The sequence below is a fragment of the Topomyia yanbarensis genome, chromosome 2 (assembly GCF_030247195.1).
Source record: "Topomyia yanbarensis strain Yona2022 chromosome 2, ASM3024719v1, whole genome shotgun sequence".
NCBI lineage: Eukaryota > Metazoa > Arthropoda > Insecta > Diptera > Culicidae > Topomyia > Topomyia yanbarensis.
In genome coordinates, this window is record NC_080671.1 from 328,027,951 (window position 1) to 328,050,131 (window position 22,181).

Below are 22,181 nucleotides of genomic sequence, written 5' to 3' on the forward strand. Positions count from 1 at the left end.
TTGAGAACTTACACCCGCTGGGTTTCTTCCTTTATGGCAGTGTAGGCGTGAAACTGGTTCAAATTAGAGGATTAGAGACGGACTTTGATTTTATAATAGAAAACATTAGTTTTATAATTTACTTTCCAATTAACCCTCAAAAAGGCAGGCTAACATTGTGATTTCAAAAAGCATCGCTCATAAGACCCAATGAAATCAAAACCCCTTCTATGTTGTTTCTATGAAAGCCTGAAAAAGCTCGTTCATTTGTATTTCAAATTACAAGTCCATTGAAACCAGAGAACAGTAACTAGCCGGGCCTCTGAGAACCCTCGCCTTTTTGAAGGTTGAATAATTATTTTACAATGTAGAAATGCTAAAAAATGAGCAATGTGCAAAACACTCGAAGAAATTAACAAACTACCCTTTGACGTTCTTGGGAGTTGGTAAAAAATTAAAGATATTTTATTTAGATACTAGAGAAAGAATCAATCTAAAAATTCTATCGGGCGTTTCCAACCGAAGTCAGCTCAGCTGCGTTCTAGTACAGTGACGAAGCTTCCAAATTGATTATGAAACGCATGTGTCTGGTGAAGTGAAGTGGAAGTGAATTACGTCATCATCGTTGCTAAGGAATCCGATCGTTACTCAAATGTACACCAATAATAGTCCCATAACTCTTTTGTTTTGCTTAATTTCCAATCCCACTGGTTGACTATTTTTATGATTGGTAATACATCTTTTAAAATACTCGTAAAAACCGGTAAAGATGGACAAGTCTGTCTATGCCAAGACACGTGCTGGTGAACTCGGGTGATTCGTAGTTATGTTGCCTAAACTCGATCCTCATCAGCAGAAGACAAAAGTTAAGCCCATACGATATTAAGCCTGTTCTAATGACCCTGCCACTTCTAGTTTTCCGATCTGTTTACTTCACATCCTTGCTCTCACTTGAGTACTATGGCTCAAATTTTCAAAACTTTCCCTACCCAGTAATCTCTAGCCAATTGAATATCGTTAAAATGTAAAAAATAATATGTAGTCACAGCAAACTTACGTTTTTTTATCGTTTTTATCATCCCCCGTTTTTGTCTACCCACGATTTTAACGGCTTTTGGAGCCGATTTTGTCAGCCTCATATGAAAATTGATAGTTGGTAGTTTGATGGGATCTAGCAGACAAACCAAGTCAAATGTGAGTAAATCCTTTTCTTTATTTTTGAGGTTTTAACCTTAGGGTCATCGCCTCTTTTCGGGCTGGAGAAATCTCATTTGGAAAAATCTCTAACCCCTCTAACCAACTACGCTATGCCCGCCCCAACTCGAGTAAATCCTTTCTTGAGCATATTCTTCTTATCAAAATATGCATGAACAAAAATTTTATTTAATTTTATTTTAAGGGAAATTTAAACTAAATAATTAAAAAGGGTCAAAAAATCAATTTCTGGCACCTACTCGTCAAGACCACTCCGAAAATACCCATTTTGTTGAAGTGCGGGCCATTAAGAGTCTTCCAGACCCGTCTCTTTGATCTTTCCAAAAATCTTGTAAGTATTTTGCATTCAAAAGGACTTTATATATTTGCAAAAACCGTGGTAATTGCAAAATCCGTGCAAATAAATGCTGCCAAAATTCTTCCAAGTTCTTTGCATTTAAAAGGGTTTAGCATTTTTTCAGGAAAAAGTCTAAATATTTTGTAATCCGAATATTTCCAAATTGTCTGGATGGACCTTGATCATTTATCATGGCGCAACAATCCCCCTTTGAGGGTTGAACCAACCTCTCCAAAATCAAGATAAATTCGATTGAAGAAAAAAATATTGATGCTGACTGATTTAATTCAACACTACAATAATAATTGTCTAATCAGTACATTGAGAACCTATTGTTTTAAGCATCATGAGGACTTTAGGAAAATTGCGAGAATGGGACCCTGCAATAGATCTATTAGTCGGGATCCCCTAGTTGTCGAATCATACCAATATCTGCATGAAAACATTCCATCCCGGAGTTCTGAATGTAATTATCCTGGGATTTCCAAATATATTGAGCTCATTTTTGAAGGGATGTACCGAAATAGGGTCAATTTTGCGAAAATTGCAAAGCGAAATTGGAATAGTTTGAATGACTACCCGACCAGGACAAAATAACTGACCAATAACCCTAGCATACTACATTCTGGTACCATACCAAAACCTGGTATTAATAAATTATCAACACCTCATTGAGGTATTAAGCAGGTATTGAAGAATCATTCTTCAATGCCCGCTTAATACCTCAATGAGGTATAATACTTTGTTTTTAGCATTATTTACGTATTCCAGTGATTTTTACAAATACCAAATCAAGACCTTATTGAATACCCCCATACAGTGAATTTTATTATTGGAAGCTTAAAAGATTATTATTCAGGTATTATAATAACTTGTTTCGTCATCAACTAGTTATTCGTAGTACATGTCTCAGTTATTATTTCAGGTATTTTACCTATTATGCAAGGCTCCTCAATACCTTATTGCAGGGGCGGCGAAACACTTTACGCCCGAGTGGGTAGAAAGCATAGGGTGAGGGGTCCATTTGTAAAGATTTTTTCCCTTTTCGCAATGCACACGCTTACATTACATTCACATTAAATCACGTTCGTTTATGCAAATGGAATTGTGGTACATCGATGTTTTCAAATGTGTGTAGTGCGAGATACATGCGTTGCACATCTAATTTTTTTGAAATGGTTCAAAATTTCGAGTGGGTAATTACCCACTCGGTTATTTTCGAGTGGGTAGTAGTACCCATACTACCCACGCTTTCCGCCGGCCCTGCCTTATTGTGGTGCTCAAGTATTGGGTACAGTATACCTGAATTTGATATTCTGAAGATATTTTCTTCTACTCGGGTATAGAAACATAGAGCTGCTCACCGAAACATTGCATACATTTCAAAATTTGCTGAAAATGTTTTTGTTTTGGGAATGTGTACAGTTTGGGACGTTAACTTAAGGGGGTCCTCTTATATAATTGTGCTAAAAGTAACTAATGATTGATAAGTTTTTTGAGGAAATAAAATGGCTTAAACATGTGCGCTATTCTGCAAAATGTTCATTAAGGTTTCATCTATTAAAATTTTCGAGCTCAAGGTGTTAAAAATGACGTCCAAAATGGCGACTCCAGCAAAAGTTTATTTTTTCGAATCTACGGGCATTCTTGTATTTGAACCATTCAACCAATCAACTTCGGGTTTTGCCCGCCTAAAAGAAGACAACATTCTCCGGCGCTGTAACCTACAAAATCGCAATATTTTGATCATTAACGATTTTTTACAGCCGACCAAAGTGGAAAAATCATTCGAAAAAACGATACTTTATTTTCAAGTAGCCGCCATTTTGTTTCTAGAACGATTTTTTTCATGTTTTTTAGGTTGAGGAGCCTCTGTGGAATGTTAACTTCAAGATCGTTTTGGTTTTCTGCTGGTAGACGACGAATTGCGACCTGTATCGTGCCCGCAGATGAGGTCGGTTTTCAAAACACCTTTTGCTGGAGCCGCCATTTTAGAAACAATTTTTGACACCTTACGCTCGAAAATTTTAACTTTATAGATGAAACTTTAATAAACATTTTGCAGAATAGCGCACAGACTTCTTAAAAAAAAATTATCAAGCATTAGGTACTTTTCTCATAATTATATAAAAGGAACCCTTAATATGATAAATTATGAGAATATCACTTTCCAAAAGCAGAAGAAGATTAATGTTAAAATCGGGTTTCGCGCTCGCCTCTAGCAAGTCCTGGTCCTTTAAACAAACTGCGCCAAATTTTCAGGATTTGTTTTAAAGTTTAATCGGTGACGTTTCTGGAAATTTGAAAACACTGGTAATTTTTGTTCGTTTATTATAGCAGTTTAAGTGAAAAATTCATCCCCCATTTATACCCTCGTTTTTTAGAATAACTTTTTTCTATTCAAACAAAATATACCAAATATTCTAAGCTTGTTTTAATGCTAAATCAAACGAGATTTCTTGAAATTTGGAAACTGGTGCGTTTTGTTCGTTTGTTATGGCATTTTAAGTGACAAAATTGGTGTTCTACATTTATACGTTCACTAAGAAAAAATACATGTTCCCAAAAAAAACTTTATTCAAGTGATTATCAAGTAATAATCAATACTAGATTTAGTAATCAATCGAATTTCCATCTTTTTAAGAATTAAGATTTCCTATTTTCTTGCTCTGAGCTTGTCCTAGAATGATTTGATTGCTTGCTTGAACTCTATAACTAAGGAATACTGCTTCGCTTTGTCATGCGCATGGCAAACCGTAATGCCCAAAACATTTTAAATCGGGTCAAGGTCAGGACAAATCGATATTTGAAAACAGCACATCATCTGATAAAATAATTTTAGCGGTTAATCTTTCCAGAAGTTATCGGAGATTTTTTTCTTCAAACGAATTGAGTTCGAAACATAATATCCTCAGCAAAGCTTTCGAGAGTGCTATTACACACTAGTTTATGAAAGACATGAATTCTCTATTTGTTCAGTGTATCGAAATATTTTAAGCTATTTTGTTAAAGAAAATATTTAAAATAAAATATGATGCTACTTTACGAGAATTCTCGTCAACAATTTATAAACAATAAAATTAATACAATGTTATACAAAGCTTGAGTTTGTGAAGCTCATAATAAAAAGTTATTTAGAAAAAAACTGGAATGAATTCGCTAAAGACACAAAGTTTGTTACTATTTTTTGACAAACTAATTCTTCAAAATTACTTCTAAGATAATTAGTTACTCAAATGCTACAGTGATTTTGTACTTTTCAAGTGACCTAGTATAGGTTGTGGATCTCACCAAATGCAACTCAACACAATATTTGAAAAATTTTGTTTACCCTCAAAACCTTGATTTATGGCTAAAAAACTGTTTTTCGAAACTTTCGGCATTAAAACATGTTCTAAATTGATTGCCTTGTACGCAGTGTACCTGGGTTCAAGTCTCGACCCAGCACATAGGGTTAGAAATTTTTCATAAGAGATTTTTCTAACCCGAAGAGGCGATTGACATTAAGGTTAAAACTTCTATAATCGAAATAAAAAAATCTTCGCGGTCATTTTTAAACCGATTTTAAATAATTTGAGTGTTCTGGAAAGAAGAAAAAAAGAAGAAATGACCTTTCCAACGGTATGCTAAGTTATGTTCTTTTGTCAAAGATACATTGCGGTTATGGGTCAACAATATAAAAACTACCATAATTTTGCGTTTTTTTCCATGAAAATTATAAAAATTACTCAACATTCTTCTAAAGAAGTGATTTTGTTTTGATAAAGTTTTAGAGAGAACATTCAATTTCGCATCCAACGACCCATTTATCATCAAAATCGGTTAAAAAAAGGTAGAGTTATTGATTTTTTTCCAAATTAAAAACTTGCTCGCATGAACTCTTAAGGGTTTAGTAAGGTACTGTCTCGAATTATAAAATTCTATAATTAGGGTAAGGTGAGGCAAATCCGACCGTTGGGTAAACCCGACCCCCTCTGTTATCGAAAATCGGAAGCACTACACGAACTAATATCAATGTTGTCGTGAAGAGCATCGAAAATAATCATAATGGTGGCATGACAGCATTTTATTAGTCTACATTGAGATGCTCAAACGGCAATAAGTGTGTTTTTACAACTTTTGATTTGATTTTTGTGCATCATTGACTTCAAGATATTTCTGATTGTTAAAGTGATAGCATAAAAATGTAAGTGGATTTAAATTCTTTGCTTTAAGTCCTACAAAGGGCATAGATGAATTTAGGCCAACTTTTTCATATTTTTTTTAATCGCGTCGTAATGAAAAATGACGCAGTGGGGCAAATCCGACCTCTAAATAGTGGGGTAAATCAGACCCCTTTTTTGCTAAAAAAAATGTTTATGTATCAAGTTGAAGTATATTTTTATTGTTATTATTTATTATTTTTACGGACAATGGTTCATGATTACAAACGAAAAACACAAAAACGTGATGAATATAGTATTCGTCGAGCAATTGCTTCGATGCAAATGGGAATATTTTTACGTGCTACTGCTCGTGATTTTGACATTCCAAGATTGACATTGAATTCCATTTTCTTCATGTTACAATTGAATAACACAACATTCATCGATTTATCATTGAACAACCATAAAATTTGGGTAATATCTGTACTAAATCAACCAAAAACATAGGCGGTCGGGTTTACCCCACCATTTTTGAAAACAGCAAAAATGAACTTTTTCGTAAAACGCTTTTGTCTCCAAATTTTCTAAAGATGCAAATAAAATGCTAAATATAGAAAGTGTCCCAGAAATCTAACCTTCAATTTGGTATGTAAAACGACTTGATCCGATGTAAAATGAGAATTTTACAGCCAAAACCATTTACTAGGTCGGAATTACCCCACCTTACCCTATATCTTCCACACTTTTTTTTCAATTTCAAGCTTAAAGTTCATACATATACTTTTGAATGTATGCGTAATCGAGCAAAAACATCTATTTTATGAAAATTTTATATGAGATTGTCCCCTTAAAAGTTCATTCGAGCAAGTTTGTTATTTCGAAAAAATTAATAACTCTGCCATTTTTCAACCGATTTTTATCATGAATAAGTCGTTAGATGCGGAACTAAATTTCTATTTAAACAAAGACACTTCCTAATACAAATGTTGAGTAATTTTCATATTTTTAATAAAGATATCTTAAAATAATGTGTACTTGCATATTGTTGTCCCAAAATCGCATAGTACTTTTAACAAAAGTGCATTACATGGCATACCATTGAAAAGGTAAAGGTCTTCCTAAAACACGTAGAGAATTGAAAATCTGAAAATAGTTTTTTTGCCATAAATCAAGATGTTGCGGGTATATTAAATTGATAAAACGTGGTTTTGTGTTGTATTTGGCGAGATCTACAACCTTTACCAGACCACCTTAAAAGTACATTCATGTTATTATTTTGTAGCGACGTGTTATTATATCAGGAATGCGCTGTTTTATTTTGGAAAACTTCCCATAGCTCCTACTACCAGTATGTTGCAAATTGCTGATAACATTTCAAAACGATAATTATATTTATTACACAACAAATTGACGTCAGTTAGTAGTACTTAAAGTAAAACTATCTGCCAAAAACTAACAAACCCAACAATCGTGATCTGCACTTTTTGACGGCATGAAACAAATCAATGTTAATTTTTCCCGCAACTATACAAGGATTGCACATTATTTAATTATTTTGTTGTCTAGGCAAAGGCCTACTGTCCATAAAAAGAATCGATTGTGCATCTGTATTCTTACCCTTTTCATTCTGTTATGACACTGGATGAAAGGCGTAAAATCGCTTGCTTTACGCCCCCTAAACATGAAAATCAGCTTATGCTTGTCATCCACCAAACACTTCTGGACGGCTCTGCTCTTACAATCATGAATACGATTGGGTCTTCTCTCGCACACTCATCGTTAGAATATTAATAAGCAAATCAGCATGACGTAGTATAGCGGCGCATGTGCACGAGTTCCCTTTTACCGCTGCGTGCGAAATAGGAACAAAAATGTTCTCGACGGAAGCCAGATGTTCTTGGTGCCATAAATTTCCTGCCTATGGTAGTGGGTACGAACCCTTCCGTATCGTGCCCAGCCTCCCAGATTTTTGCTTCACTTCGTTTCCATAGCTGCTGGTGGGTTGTTATGGCAAGATAACAGCGTGGTATTTTTGACTCAGTTCATAACTGGATGGCGCATGTGCGGTGCTGAAACCACAAATATGTACGCCCCCACAGATAGCCTTTACATAGTCTGACCGAGCGAAGGAGATTTAGATCGAATGGAAAGATTTCTCCAAGCGAGTGGCGTTATCAGGAAAGCAACAACTACTTGCACAAGTCCTCATGACTAAAGATTTTTCTGCGAATTTAACTTTACAGCACCACGACAGAAAGGACACTGTGTGGCAAGGCACACAGATAAGCAATGAGTCATAATAGGCAATGAGGACGAGGGATGTGAAGATATCGATGAATACGATTTTATTTTTTTCCTTTTTAAACAATATAACTGTTTTCAAGAGTATTTGGTCCAACAGCCTCCAGTATGACTAATTTTAACAAATTGCATGCCCATTTGGCAAAAAGCATATCGACCTTTTGGTTTAAATTTGGATGATTCCACCTTAAACTGGTGTCAGTTAATGAAATTCCACACAAAAACAAATTGGCGAGGTACGTGCATTTGGTTATGACTAAGAAATATAATAAAACGAACATGGAAAAAGAATTACAATATGTTTTGTTCTACTGTCTGATTGTTTTAAAACGAATTGTTGTTAGGCTGAATTTTGACGAAGCTTTTCTTGTGATGTAATTTGATTCCGTACACCCTTTAATGTAACATTTGAACAACATTTTCCCAAATTTTCATAGCAAAACATTGAAAATCGGGTGAGAGACAGTGAATCTACAGGATACATCGCGGAAAAATGAGGTGTACACCATAACTCAAAATCTCTGTTTACAGTCACCAACGACACGCACGCTAAGCTACAAAGTACAAAGAACGCACCGTTCTTGTTATAGTGAGCGTTGTGTGCATTTGGTTGGTTCAGATTCAACTTCAGCATGTTCGAAATGTGGTACTTGTGCAGCTCAGTGCTAGTGTCTCACTAGATCAATTTATCTACACACTTCTTGAACATTGTACGCACCGCCCAAGTACAACCGACCGCAAACACCCCCCGTGTGATGACAACGTACAAGACATCGAGTAAACATCACACCGGTTGCTGATAGTCGGCGCGGCTTAATGTATAGACTCTAATGCAACATTATTTTGTAAATAAAAAACATAAATTGTGTGGACAGATCGAATAGAATTCATAGATAGATTTTGAAGGAATTGCGGGAAAAGAGTTTTTTTGGAAGCTGATAGAAATAAATAGCGCAACGGAGGAAATAGTGAACTTGATTAGTATTGCGACGGAGGAAATAAAACTGAAGGATTTTGGATTGGTAGAAGGTGAAGAAAATAGAATTGAAGTAAAATAAATATATTTAAAAAAGGTTATGAAAATTGTAGGTTTGGAAGGTGCGAGCGAAAGATAACCTGAAATAGAAGAGATTAGGAGGGAAAAAACTATAAATGTATGTAGAGTGCATTTTGAAAATCCGGAAACGAAAACTAATTGTAATTAAAATAAAAATAGTTTCGAGCTGACTCGTAATACAAAAAGAGCTGCTTCGAGATTTTGTTTTTGCTATTAGGCACGTCCGAACATTCTCGAAAATTTATAATGATTCGGTCAAACCCTAACCCCGAGAATCCTGAACAGTCAGGCTACAATTGCGCGTCTTGTCAACGTCCGGATAATGACGAAACGAATATGGTGTTTTGCGACCATTGTCAGCGATGGTACCATTTCGGTTGTGCTGGTGTTACGGATGATGTGCGTAACGTCTCATGGAACTGCCAGGATTGCGAAGAAGGTGAAGCGGATGGTGCTGGTTCGTCTGAGCTGCTAGAGGAGTTAAAACAGCTCGAAGCGGAAAAGAAGAGGCAGAAGGCGAAAATGGAACGGGAGAAGATTCTGCACCGGAAGCGGCTGGAGATGCAGCAGGAGTTATTTGAAATGCGCCAGCAACTGGAACGGGAAAAGCGAGCGATGGAATTCGAGTGCGAGAAGGCGCAAATGGAGAAGAAACTTGCGGAAGAAGAGGACCACCAGAAGAAACTCGACGAGATGCGGACGGAAATGGAGGATAAGCTGCTGCAGTTGAAGCTGAAGCGGAACAAGAATACCGGTAGCAGTAGAATGCTGGAAGTCGATGCTCAAGGTGTGGATAAGCATGACTCAAAGGAGAAGAAGCAAAAGAAGACGAAGTCGGAAAGCATACAACCAGGGAAAACAAAGCCTGAGAAGAAAAAGTCGGGAAAAGGAAAGCCTGGAGGTGCAGATCTGGCAGTCGTGACTCTGGCAGTCGCGACATTCAACACCGAAAGTGGAAGACAAGCATACAAGAAAGCTAGTTGGAGGTCCGCCGACGCTACTGGAAAGTTTCCTGATCGGTCGAGACAAAAATGAAACGCCCTTTGGTCACCCGGAAGTCCCAAGGAAGAAGGGCAGTAGTAGCAGTAGAAAAACGAAGGAACTGAAAGAAGTTTCGGAGTCTGAGAGCGGAAATAGTTCCGAAGAAAAATCTTCGGAAGAGAACGAGAGCGGCGAAGCAGAAGAGAGTTCCGAAGAGGAAGAAAATAGTGCCGAGGAGGAGGAAGATAGTTCCGAAGCGGAAGGAAGTGTCGAAACTAAGGAAGAGAGTTCCGACGAAGAGGAGGACCGAAGAGAGTCTCGACGTAGAAGCGAAGGGATGCAGAGACGAAGAAGCCATCATCAGGAACTCACGAAGGCCCAGTTGTCCTCGCGCCAATTCCTTTTCAAAAAATTGCCTACCTTTTCTGGCAAGCTGGAAGAATGGCCGATGTTCATAAGCAGTTATGAGACATCGACGAAAGCGTGCGGGTTTTCTAATCTCGAAAACTTAGCGCGGCTTCAAGAATGCCTGAGAGGAGAAGCATTGGAAGCGGTCAGAAGCCGACTTCTATTACCAAAAGCGGTTCCAAAGATCATCGAAACTTTACGGATGTTGTTTGGACGCCCCGAGAAACTTCTCAACATGCTGTTAAAAAAGGTTCGAAATGCAGCACCACCGAGAGCAGATCGCCTATCGAGCTTCATTAGCTTCGGGATGGTAGTACAACAATTAACCGATCATCTCGAAGCTACAAGTCTCACCGCTCATCTAGTGAACCCGATGCTGATACAAGAGCTGACAGAGAAGCTGCCAGCAGGAACTCAGCTGGAGTGGGTGCGATATCGAAGGAAGAGTAAAATGGTAACGTTGCGTACTCTATCGAACTTTTTGTCAAACATCGTGAAGGACGCAAGCGAAGTGGCGTCGTACGGAGAAGCAACCCGGTTCATCGAACAAGGTTTGCGAAAAGAGAAATCGAAGCGAGAGCACGACGGATTTCTGCACGCTCATAGCGTAGAGCAGAACTGGAGTCAAAGTCCACCGGCGAAGGAAAGAAAACCGTGCCGAATTTGTGGCAGAATCGACCACAGAATAAGAAACTGTGAAGCGTTTCGTCGATTACGTCTAGCCGACCGCTGGGATGCGGTCCGAAGGTGGCAGCTTTGCCAGGTGTGCTTGAACGAACACGGTAACGCCCAGTGCAAACTAAACTTCCGTTGCAATGTCGATTCGTGTAAAGAGCGACACCACCCGTTACTCCATTCAGTGGTATCCGTAATCGGTTCAAACTGCAACATGCACGCTGTCCAACCGAGGCCTTCAGTCATCTTTCGCATGATGCCTGTCACACTGTATAATAAAAATTGCACAGTGGATACGATCGCACGCTGGTGGAGAAATCACTAATGAACGTTCTGGGAGTTCAGGGTGTGACTCAACCGCTTCGTGTAACATGGACAGCCGGAGTTTCACGACTCGAGAAGGGCTCTCAAAGAGTGAACCTTTGCATCTCGGCACGACGATCAAAGCAACGTTTTCCGCTGAAAGGTGCACACACGGTGGAAAGTCTAAAGCTTCCACAACACACGCTAAATGTTTCGGAGCTGGTAAAGGAGTACTCTCATCTTCGTGGCCTACCAGTTGCCGAATTTCAGCAAGCAGCTCCTAAGATTCTGATCGGCCTCAGGGATATACACTTGTATGCACCGATCGAATCACGAATAGGTCGACCAGAAGAACCAATAGCAGTTAGGTCGAAGCTTGGCTGGACTGTCTACGGGCCGACGAGCATACACCACTCGGACGCAGGATTAATCGGGCACCATGAATGCAGTGCCGTGTCGAATCAAGAGCTTCATGACCTCCTGAAGAGCCACTATACGATGGAGGAGTCAGGGATCTCCGTAGCCTTGCTTCCTGAATCGGAAGAAGACAGGAGAGCGAACGAGATCTTGAAGAGTACGACGGTGAGGATAGGTGATCGTTTCGAAACGGGTCTGCTGTGGAAGGAGGACGACCCAAGCTTTCCCGACAGCTTCCCTATGGCGATGAAACGTTTACATTGTTTGGAGAAGCGCCTGAGTAGGAACCCCGAACTGTACGACAAAGTTCGTGGTATGATTGCCGAGTATTTAGGGAAGGGATACGCACATAAAGCTACGTCGGCGGAATTGCACGCGTTCGACAGTAGTAAGGTTTGGTACGTGCCTTTGAACGTCATGTACAATCCGAGGAAAAAGAAGTATCGCTTGGTTTGGGACGCCAGAGCAGAAGTGAAAGGAGTATCGTTGAACTCGAAGCTGCTGAAGGGTCCGGATATGTTAACAGCATTACCGGCGGTGGTTTGTAGATTCCGCGAGAGAGTCATCGGATTTGGTGCAGATATAAAGGAAATGTACCATCAGCTGAGGATCCGCGAGGCGGATAAGCGCGTGCAAAGATTCCTGTTCCGGAATACTCCCGAAATGATCCCAGATGTCTACGTGATGGACGTAGCGACCTTCGGCTCTGCCAGCTCGCCGTGCTCCGCACAATACGTGAAAAACGTGAACGCGAAGGAGTTCGCAAGGCAGTTTCCGGAGGCAGTGGAAAAAATAGAAAAAAACCACTACGTCGACGACTACTTCGATAGCGCAGATACAGTCGATGAAGCAGTGGGACGAGCGAAAGAAGTTCGCTTCGTTCATTCCAAAGGCGGATTCGAACTGCGAAACTGGGTGTCGAACTCCGAAGAGTTCCTTCAGGCCATGGGAAGCAGCAAACAGACCAGTGCGTACGTTTCAGTGAGGACAAGGAAACGGGTCTTGAGCAAGTACTAGGCATTGTCTGGAACCCTGCCAGCGACAAGTTCTCGTTTTCCATCGAGCTGAGGGACGATCTTGTGCCGTACTTGTCAGGCAAGCGGCTGCCGACAAAGAGAATCGTGATGAGCTGCGTCGTGAGCTTCTTCGATCTGCTAGGACTACTGTCTATTTTCACCTTTTACGGGAAACTTTTAATCCAGGAGCTGTGGCGCAGTGGATGCGATTGGGACCAACAAATAGCTGGAGAGAATGCGGAGAAATGGAATCAGTGGATTGCAAGGCTTCCGGAGGTTGAAAATGTCCGCATTCCCCGGTATTACTTTCGTGGCGGACATGACTTGGACTTCAGTAGCGTTCAACTTCATGTCTTCGTCGATGCCAGCGAAGGTGCATACGGGGCTGCAGCGTATCTGCGGATTGAGACGGTTGATGGTCCGATGTGTTCGTTGGTGATGGCGAGATCGAAGGTCGCACCACTGAAGCATCTCCCAATTCCTCGTCTGGAGCTGCAAGCAGCAGTGTTGGGAGCCAGACTGGCAAATTCCGTCGTTGAAATGTTATGCTTTGACGTAAAGCAGCGATACTTCTGGAGTGATTCGAAGACTGTGCTGTCGTGGATTCATTCGGACCACCGACGGTACAAGCAATTCGTCGCCTTCCGGATTGGAGAAATCCTCAGTCTTTCAAAGCTAAGAGAGTGGAGATGGGCTCCGACTAAGCTCAACATAGCAGACGCTATGACGAAGTGGAACAAAAAGCACTCTATGTGTTCAGATGGGCCATGGTTTCGAGGCCAGGGTTTCCTGTATTTTCCGGAAGAGAAATGGCCAGAGCAAGGTGAGATTACGCCGAACGACCAGGAAGAATTGCGGACATGCTTCCTTTTCCACGACATCAGAATAACAGAACAGGTCGTAGACCCTCAGCAGTTTTCTCGGTGGAAGGTTTTAGTTCGGACAGTGGCGTGCATCTACAGATTTGTGTCAAACTGCAAAAGAAAACGAGAGGGTCTGAAAATCGAAGCGATTCCGACGACCGCGAAAGTGAAGAGGCACGTGAAGGGAAATGTACCCGCAAATACGTCGTCGCTGACTCGAGAGGAGTACCAGGCAGCGGAGGCGTACCTCTGGAGATCAGCGCAAGCAGACAGATTTCCTGACGAGATAAAGGTGCTGAAGAAGAATCGAGAGCTACCGTATGAAGAGTGGTATCGGCTGGATAAAGATAGCTATCTATACAGCATGAGTCCTTTTCTAGACGAACAGAATGTGCTCAGGATGGAAGGAAGAGCCGCTCGAGGATCATTGTTGCCATTCGAGCTTAAATTTCCGATCATCCTGCCGAAAAGGCATCCGGTAACCGACAAATTGCTCGAGTACTACCATCAGCAAGTAGCACATGGCAACATAGAAACTGCCGTTAACGAAATTTGGCAACGTTTTCGCGTACAACATCTGCGGGCGGAGATGAAAAGGATAGCGAAATCGTGCATCTGGTGCAAAGTAAAAAAGTGCAAGCCGCAAAACCCTAGAATGGCATCACTACCAGTGCCACGCATCACGCCAAATCAGCCACCGTTCAGTTATACCGGCGTAGATTTTTGTGGACCGTTTACCGTAACCGTTGGTCGTAGATCGGAGAAGAGGTACGTCTCTTTGCTCACCTGCATGACAACGAGAGCCATACACCTTGAGGTCGCTCATAGCCTGACGACTCAAGCGTGCTTGATGGCCATACGCCGTTTTGTGTGCCGCTGAGGCAAACCGCTAGAGTTTTTTTCGGACAACGGAACAAATTTCCAAGCAGCCAGCAAAGAGGTCGTAAGACAAATTAGAGCCGATGCAGCAGAAGCGTTCACAGATTCAACAACCCGATGGAATTTTAATCCACCCAGCGCACCGCACATGGGCGGGGCTTGGGAGAGGCTGGTACGTTCTCTCAAGACAGCGTTGACCGTGATCGATGATGGAAGAGCGATGAACGACGAAATACTGCTGACTGTACTCGCAGAAGCTGAGGATCTAATTAATTCGCGCCCTCTGACGTACAGATCCCTGGAACCAGAAGTGGAAGAAGCACTGACGCCGAATCACTTCGTTCGTGGCGTTGGCGGAATTTCCGTAGAACATGCCGTGCTTCCAACGAATGAAGCTGCAGCTTTGCGCGACCGTTACAAGCGGTCCCAATTGTTGGCGGACAGACTGTGGACTCGGTGGGTTTCCGAATACTTGCCGTCGATAAATCAGCGGACAAAGTGGCATACGGAGACATGTCCACTGGCGAGTGGTGATCTGGTGTACATCGCAGACGAAATGATACGAAAGAGTTGGGTTCGTGGTATCGTCCTCGAAGTCTACAGCGGAGCGGACGGTAGAATCAGGCAAACCCTGGTGAAGACGTCGAGAGGTGAGTTCAGACGGCCAGTTACGAAGCTTGCGGTGCTCGAAGTCCAGGATCGTAAATCTGGTTCGGCCAAGGAGGCCTCGCCAGAGTTACGGGGAGGGGCTGTGTACGCACCGCCCAAGTACAACCGACCGCAAACACCCCCCGTGTGATGACAACGTACAAGACATCGAGTAAACATCACACCGGTTGCTGATAGTCGGCGCGGCTTAATGTATAGACTCTAATGCAACATTATTTTGTAAATAAAAAACATAAATTGTGTGGACAGATCGAATAGAATTCATAGATAGATTTTGAAGGAATTGCGGGAAAAGAGTTTTTTTTTTGGAAGCTGATAGAAATAAATAGCGCAACGGAGGAAATAGTGAACTTGATTAGTATTGCGACGAAGGAAATAAAACTAAAGGATTTTGGATTGGTAGAAGGTGAAGAAAATAGAATTGAAGTAAAATAAATATATTTTAAAAAGGTTATAAAAATTGTAGGTTTGGAAGATGCGAGCGAAAGATAACCTGAAATAGAAGAGATTAGGAGGGAAAAAACTATAAATGTAAGTAGAGTGCATTTTGAAAATCCGGAAACGAAAACTAATTGTAATTAAAATAAAAATAGTTTCGAGCTGACTCGTAGTACAAAAAGAGCTGCTTCGAGATTTTGTTTTTGCTATTAGGCACGTCCGAACAAACATGATAACGTTAAGGTCGAAGTCCCCGTCTATATGGAGGATATGTTGATATGTCTTGCCAAAATACATATTTTTCCAGGAGAGATGATCGGTCTATATCTTACACCTTAAAAGTTATTAGATAATTTTTAATTAAGTTTTGATAGAAATAATTTTGAACGGACAAAAATGAGCAGCCAGTTGTAGTTGCAATTAGAGCTCTATATGCATACATACTGTAAAACAAATAAAAAAAATGTCTAAGCGATTCAATTGAATATCATAGACGAAAAACTATGTTAATGAAGATTAAATCGCTAGTTGGAACAGAAACTACATTCAAAACGAAATAAAATTTGAACTTTGAAAGCCTTCTGTAGGTAGTAATTCTTTAAAGACCGAATTGAAAAAACTTTAGATTCGCATGCTTGCCTAGTACTAACGCTATATCAGTTGTGAGTAAAATTGGGACCAAAAACCACAATTGGTATGTTGAAAACAGGTTTGAAAAAATGTATTTGACCGTTTCGAATCGTAGGTTTGTTTTTTGTTGAAAATGTTTGTTAAATATATTCAAAAACCTAGATAAAGTGTGTCCCACGTCAAGTTGCTTCGCGGGATAAACGCTGTAGAAAATTACCTAGAGAACGGATCCTTTTTAAACTTTCAGACAATAAAAATATAACCCATTAGAAACCTTTGGCATAATAATTTCATTCAATTTCAATACCAAAACCGTACGCTCGCACCTTACGCTTAACTCTACTTATTAGGTTCTGTACAGCATCTGGCTGCAACTTCTTATGTACGGAAACCCACTTTTTCTTCGAATCTTCCTTAGATATGACTTTATTGGGATGCTTCCGTCGTGTTTGCTTCATGTAGTGGGGTACGAAATTAACCCCGCTGGCATCGTACCACTCCAGGACAACATTTGGATAGTGGCACGAAGCTAGACCCGGCCAGAAGATCGTAGGGCCCTCGTGTTGCGTCAACAGAGGAAGCAGACGGTTTTGTAGACTGAGGTAGATATCCCCGATCACTGTCCCGGTAGTCACGAACATCGCACTCCGTTTTCCACATAAGCAGATCATGTATTTATTAGCAAACTTTGAAAGTTTATGCTTCCTTACTTCCTCCGGAACATCAAACTTGGGCTGGGCGGTGAAGAACAGTAGCCCCGGAAGCTGCCGGAAGTCCGGCTTGATGCAAGTCTCATTATCCAGGGGTCCAGTTTCCTGGCCCATCTGGGTGTACAGTTTCCTGGCCCGTGGCTTTCCCACCGTATTTTGGCCCGTGGCTTTCCCACCGCTTTCACTATACGCTTGTGATCCTGATCACTATTAGAACATCCATTGCGACCGCATTTCTGCTTCCGTTGGATGCTCAGAGTTTGGTAGTAACGTTTAATCACACGACTCACCGTTGACTGCACGATTCCAAGTTATTTTCCGATGTGCCGATGAGAGAGCTGAGGATTTTCCAGGTGCTTGCGCAAAATCAATTCACGACGTTACTTTTCGGATGAAGCTATTTTTTCCAATTTTCGAAAGACTGACAGCGATAAAAATACAGAGTAAATAATACACTCTAAACTACTTCTACCCAAATTTCAAGAGATAATACCCAATGACCCAATTTTCTACAGCATTTTTTCCGTGATGCAATTTGATATGGGACACCCTTTCACTAACGTACAGGGAGATGAGACAACTCTAATATCACTATACTTTGTTCTTTCATTAAGGGGGTCAACTACTCGTGAGGCCTAAAATTGAGCACTTTTTGGGAATAATGGATGAACTCAATGGATTTAGAAACATATTTTTCATTTCGTAGATACAGGTTTTGACTTTTCAATTTTTTTTTTTGAAGACGAAATAAAAAAATCTCTCGCGACCTTGAAATTTTATTGATGACATTGATGTTGAAACTGCATGGATCCCGCTTAAGTAAAGTTGTGGCAAATTGGGTTATCTGTAATCAGAAAACTCATATTTTTAATAGTCATAATCACGTTGGCTATGTGTAGATGAGAGGGATTTCCTTTGTTTTATAATTTGTAAAAGTTATGTGACGATTTGTGAAAATTTCCAATATTTTCGTTATTTTTTGGTCTATTAGTGGCCTTAAAAATGCAACAAATTGACATTTTGCAAATCCCTCTCGACCAAACATAGTGGTATATTTTCTAAACAATTGGAGAAAAAATTATTGAAATCGGAGCAGTACTTCTACTAAAAGTCTTACTTGACCGCTTTTAAAACACAACTTTCTGGAAAACACGTTTAAAGGTAGAGTACGGTGTATAACTCGATAGTAGTAACTTACTAGATAATCTACTATACCAGTTCTGCAGAGCTCACCTTCCTCATCACGAAAATGTTCTTGGCTTTGCATATTTTGCTCTCAAAACCTCAAAACCTCTGTTGATTTCGGGCCTGTTTTGCAACGACACCCACTTTGCGTTCAGAACGAGTTATACGTTCACTGTCGAGTCGAGTAGCACGTCTTTCAGTTTCAGTCCTAATGGTAATTCCCATCATCTCCATGCTGACTGCCAAATAAATCACAACATTGACCACCTGCCTGCCAGAATTTGTGCATGTGTTTTGGCGCTAAGGAACAGATTCCACTATTCAGAGACACATTGATGTTTTTGGTGCACACAGAAAAAAAATATTGGTAAAAGTAAGAGTGTTCCGCTCTTAGCAAAAAACAACCAACGCCAACTATTAGGTTGTAGTAAAACTTTTAAATTAATCAAGAATAATAATCAAAGTAAAAGTTTTCCTTTTAAGCAAATGAAGAATAGTACTCAAAACAAAAGTTTTACTTTTAAACTAAGAGTATGCGTTGGTTGTTTTTTGCTAAGAGTGAAAAACTCTTATTTTTACCAACATTTTTTTTTTCTGTGTGTGTAAACTCCTAAGCATCTTTCTATTAAATCATTAGATGATATACTTTCGTAGATGCTGACATGTTTGAAAGTTCCTGAAGTTCCTTTTACTTCAACCGACGCCACTTGCACCAACTGTCCTCGTCGGGTGAACATTTTGAGTGTTGGGGATTTTTGTTCGATGATGAGCAGTGTTCGAGGGAAGCCCAGATAACATATGTTCTACAGAATTTGAGTTTCTCCGAATCTCCAGCCCATAAAATTTTGTTAGCTGGCCGATTGATTTGTCCATCAACTTTCCCTTTCCTTTCCCACCGATACCTTTGTTTTCTTTCTTCAGTTTTCGTAATCTAGTTGCCATACGCTTCTCAACATGTCCAAAGCATTCTTTCTTCCGTACGATAATCTCGTCCCAAAAAGAAAACAAGAAGCCATTCACAGACGCTCACATACACATAAACCGTCAAGAATGGACCGATGAATTCTTTAAACAATGATTTTCCTTAGACAAGCGCCATTGTGGTGCGCCGCGCTTAGTATCACAGAAATGGCCGGAGATGCGTACCTTTCGGTTCCCAGAAACATGCAACGAAATATGATTTTCATCAAATCCTTTCTGTGGCGTATTCTCAGATACATATAGATTGAAATTAAACAACGAAAAAAATCGATTTTTGGAAACCATGAGAGTAGAAGACCCAAAATTATTATTATTCAAAATTAAGGCGAAATACGTACACAACTTCAGACATAAGAATATAATAAAACAAACAATAAGAAATAAATTAACAATTCGCATAAGGCGAATAAAATAGTAAAACGAATAAAACGAATAAGATGAAGGAAATGAACCAAATGAATAAAATGTATTCATAAATAAAACACATAAAACGTATTAAATGAATGAATGCACAAAACGATCAAAAATAATTAATATTTGAATATATGAATATATTAATCAAATAAACATGTGAATAAAATGAATAAAATTAATAAAAGAAAAACTTGTATAAACTTCTATACAAATGTATCGAATGGTGCAAAGTGCGAATAACAGCCTCAATTTGTTTACTTTCATTTTCAATTATTACAGCGTCATCGTGAAACTTTTTAACATTGTTTCAGTATAGAGTTATGACTTGCTAGTTGGACACTTTTCAGCTGAACCGCTTTTTAGTTGAACCTCCGCTAGTTGGACTAAAATTAAACATTAAATGGCATCTGAATTTCAAAATTTCATGTCAAATTTACTTTGACGATCAACCTGACAACAGCTAAAGATGTGAACAGATGCATTTACACTACTAACGTCTTCCTTGGAGAGGCAAATCACGACTGCATATCGAAAGACTTTGATTTCGACTAGGATATTGTGCAAAGAGTTACGAAGCAGACGTAAAAACGGCCGAAATATTGACGGGAGAGAAAGTGTACAAAGAGAAGCTCTAGTTTGCCCTAAGGACTTTTTGACATTTTTGTTTAGAATCAAACGAACAAAACGAATCAAATGAATAAAATAATAAATGAAATGAGTAAAATAAACAAAATGAGTAATATGTATAAGATAAAAAAAGTGTAAAATTGCATTAATTAATTAAGTCAATCAAATGATTCAAATTAATCAAATGAACTAAAACCAATTTATTACATTAGTATATAATATGTGTGGAATTGCGGATCCCATGTATATTTCCAGGATTACAAACGATCATAGTCGAAATAAAAAAAAAATAATTGAAGAATGGTCAGAAATTGTACTTGTTAAACTTTGATCGCTTGAAACTTTAATAAATTTATATTTGATCAAATGGGTATTTGTACATTTCTGGAAAAGGCAGATCATTACCTTTTGCACTGTAAACCTTTTACGTCGGCCTTTCAAAAGAATCTCGAAAAAGTTTCCTAGAAGACGAAAATGGACATTGTTTTCATGTTTAGCGACGGAAAAATGATTCCGAAAACTTTTTTTTCTTTTTTCTTAGCATAACGTGACTAATCATCCTTTTTGTGGTTCGATTAATTATACCTAATGATTGTGACATAGTATCCAATAATTATTGAACACTGTCACAATTATTTACTAACTGTGCATATATGTTCGACTTTGAAATGACCTTGTCTGAAAACACTATATTTACAGTACATTCCATAACAGCAAAAATACTATATAAGTAAATCGCGCACGTAATATTTCATTCACCGTATCGGTGAAACTGGCGAACCGTCTATCTCGGAGCAACTGACTTCCAAATACTAGCTGGCACAGAAAGCACTGCTGTCGTAAACGGTATGTGACTCTGCATACGTGGTTGTAGTTTTGTTCGAAACAATGTTTTATCTCGATTTGCTACACAAAACAAAATTTATGACTTTATTTTATGTATTCAGCGACGACATTGGTATATGCAATACGTATCACCGTTCTCTCGAGACATCTTATCAAGTTACCGTTTTAAAGTTCCCTCTCGGATGCACCTGCACTAGCTATATGGTAGTAGAATCCACGCAAGTTAAGATAAGCTATCGTATTGCCTTATGTAAGATGCTAGGTGCATTTCTCTCAAGGTCGCGCTGGTAGAATATCTTCCCAAGTTCAACAAATTCTAATTGCAGGTTTCACGATAAGACCGATTTTTCAGCGCCACCCTGTACCCCCGTACAGGCAGATAAGCACCGATAGCCGGCAGATTCCATGTGTTTCTTGTTGTGCTTTGAATTCCGACGCGTTTCAACGTCAGTGTCCGGGGGTTGATATTTTTAATTCAGAACCGATTGCTGATATCCCGTTATCACCCCAGTATTGGCCCCTCTAGAAGCCACTATCGCTGTTGCAGATGGGTCCTACCCCTACTATTTACGGCAAAGCTCTACACCAGCGCATTGTTATCATAACGCCAGCCAGATAACACAATCACTTTCTCGGCCCGAAATGATAACGAAATCAATAAACACTTCGAACACAGATTTTTCCCGACGGAACTCATCAGATAAGTTAACTTACCAAAATAGTCCTTACCAGACATTGTAGCGCAGATTTTAAAACAATCACGCGTCACAGAGACACGTTATCAAGATTCACTACTTGTCGTTCACGGCACATACACTTGGGACACACGTCAAATGCTAGTTGACGACAGACGGCGATAAAATTTATCAGCAAATTTTTACATAGGAAAACAGTTCCCGTGTTCGACTCCGAGTTCTACTACTTGCACTACTCACAGTTCTGCGATGTTTATTATCAATATGTAAAGATAAAAAAACACGTTTTCTTCGCCACAAACAATTTTGATAAAAAGCAGAAATTTGTAATCAGTTCTTTTCCTCCGTATATAATAGGCACGGCGGACATTCGAGAGCTCCTAGACGCTCAGTGATTGTTCAATTCCGGA

The 22,181-nt window shown here is 39.6% G+C and overlaps 1 protein-coding gene across 5 annotated transcripts in view; it reads right to left on the reverse strand.

Annotated features, from left to right (window-relative positions):
- LOC131683840 (box A-binding factor-like) overlaps positions 1 to 22,049 on the reverse strand; it is a 94,389-nt gene extending 72,340 nt beyond the window's left edge. For 2 of the 5 annotated variants that reach the window (XM_058966184.1, XM_058966182.1), the window contains exon 1: positions 20,904 to 20,969. In XM_058966184.1, coding sequence (XP_058822167.1) covers positions 20,904 to 20,934 — 31 coding nt within the window. In that variant the 5' untranslated portion in view covers positions 20,935 to 20,969. Of the gene's footprint in view, positions 1 to 20,903; positions 20,970 to 21,790 lie in introns of those variants that run through there. The other 3 variants (XM_058966183.1, XM_058966185.1, XM_058966186.1) reach the window with 3 other exon arrangements.
- Positions 22,050 to 22,181: the final 132 nt, after the last annotated feature.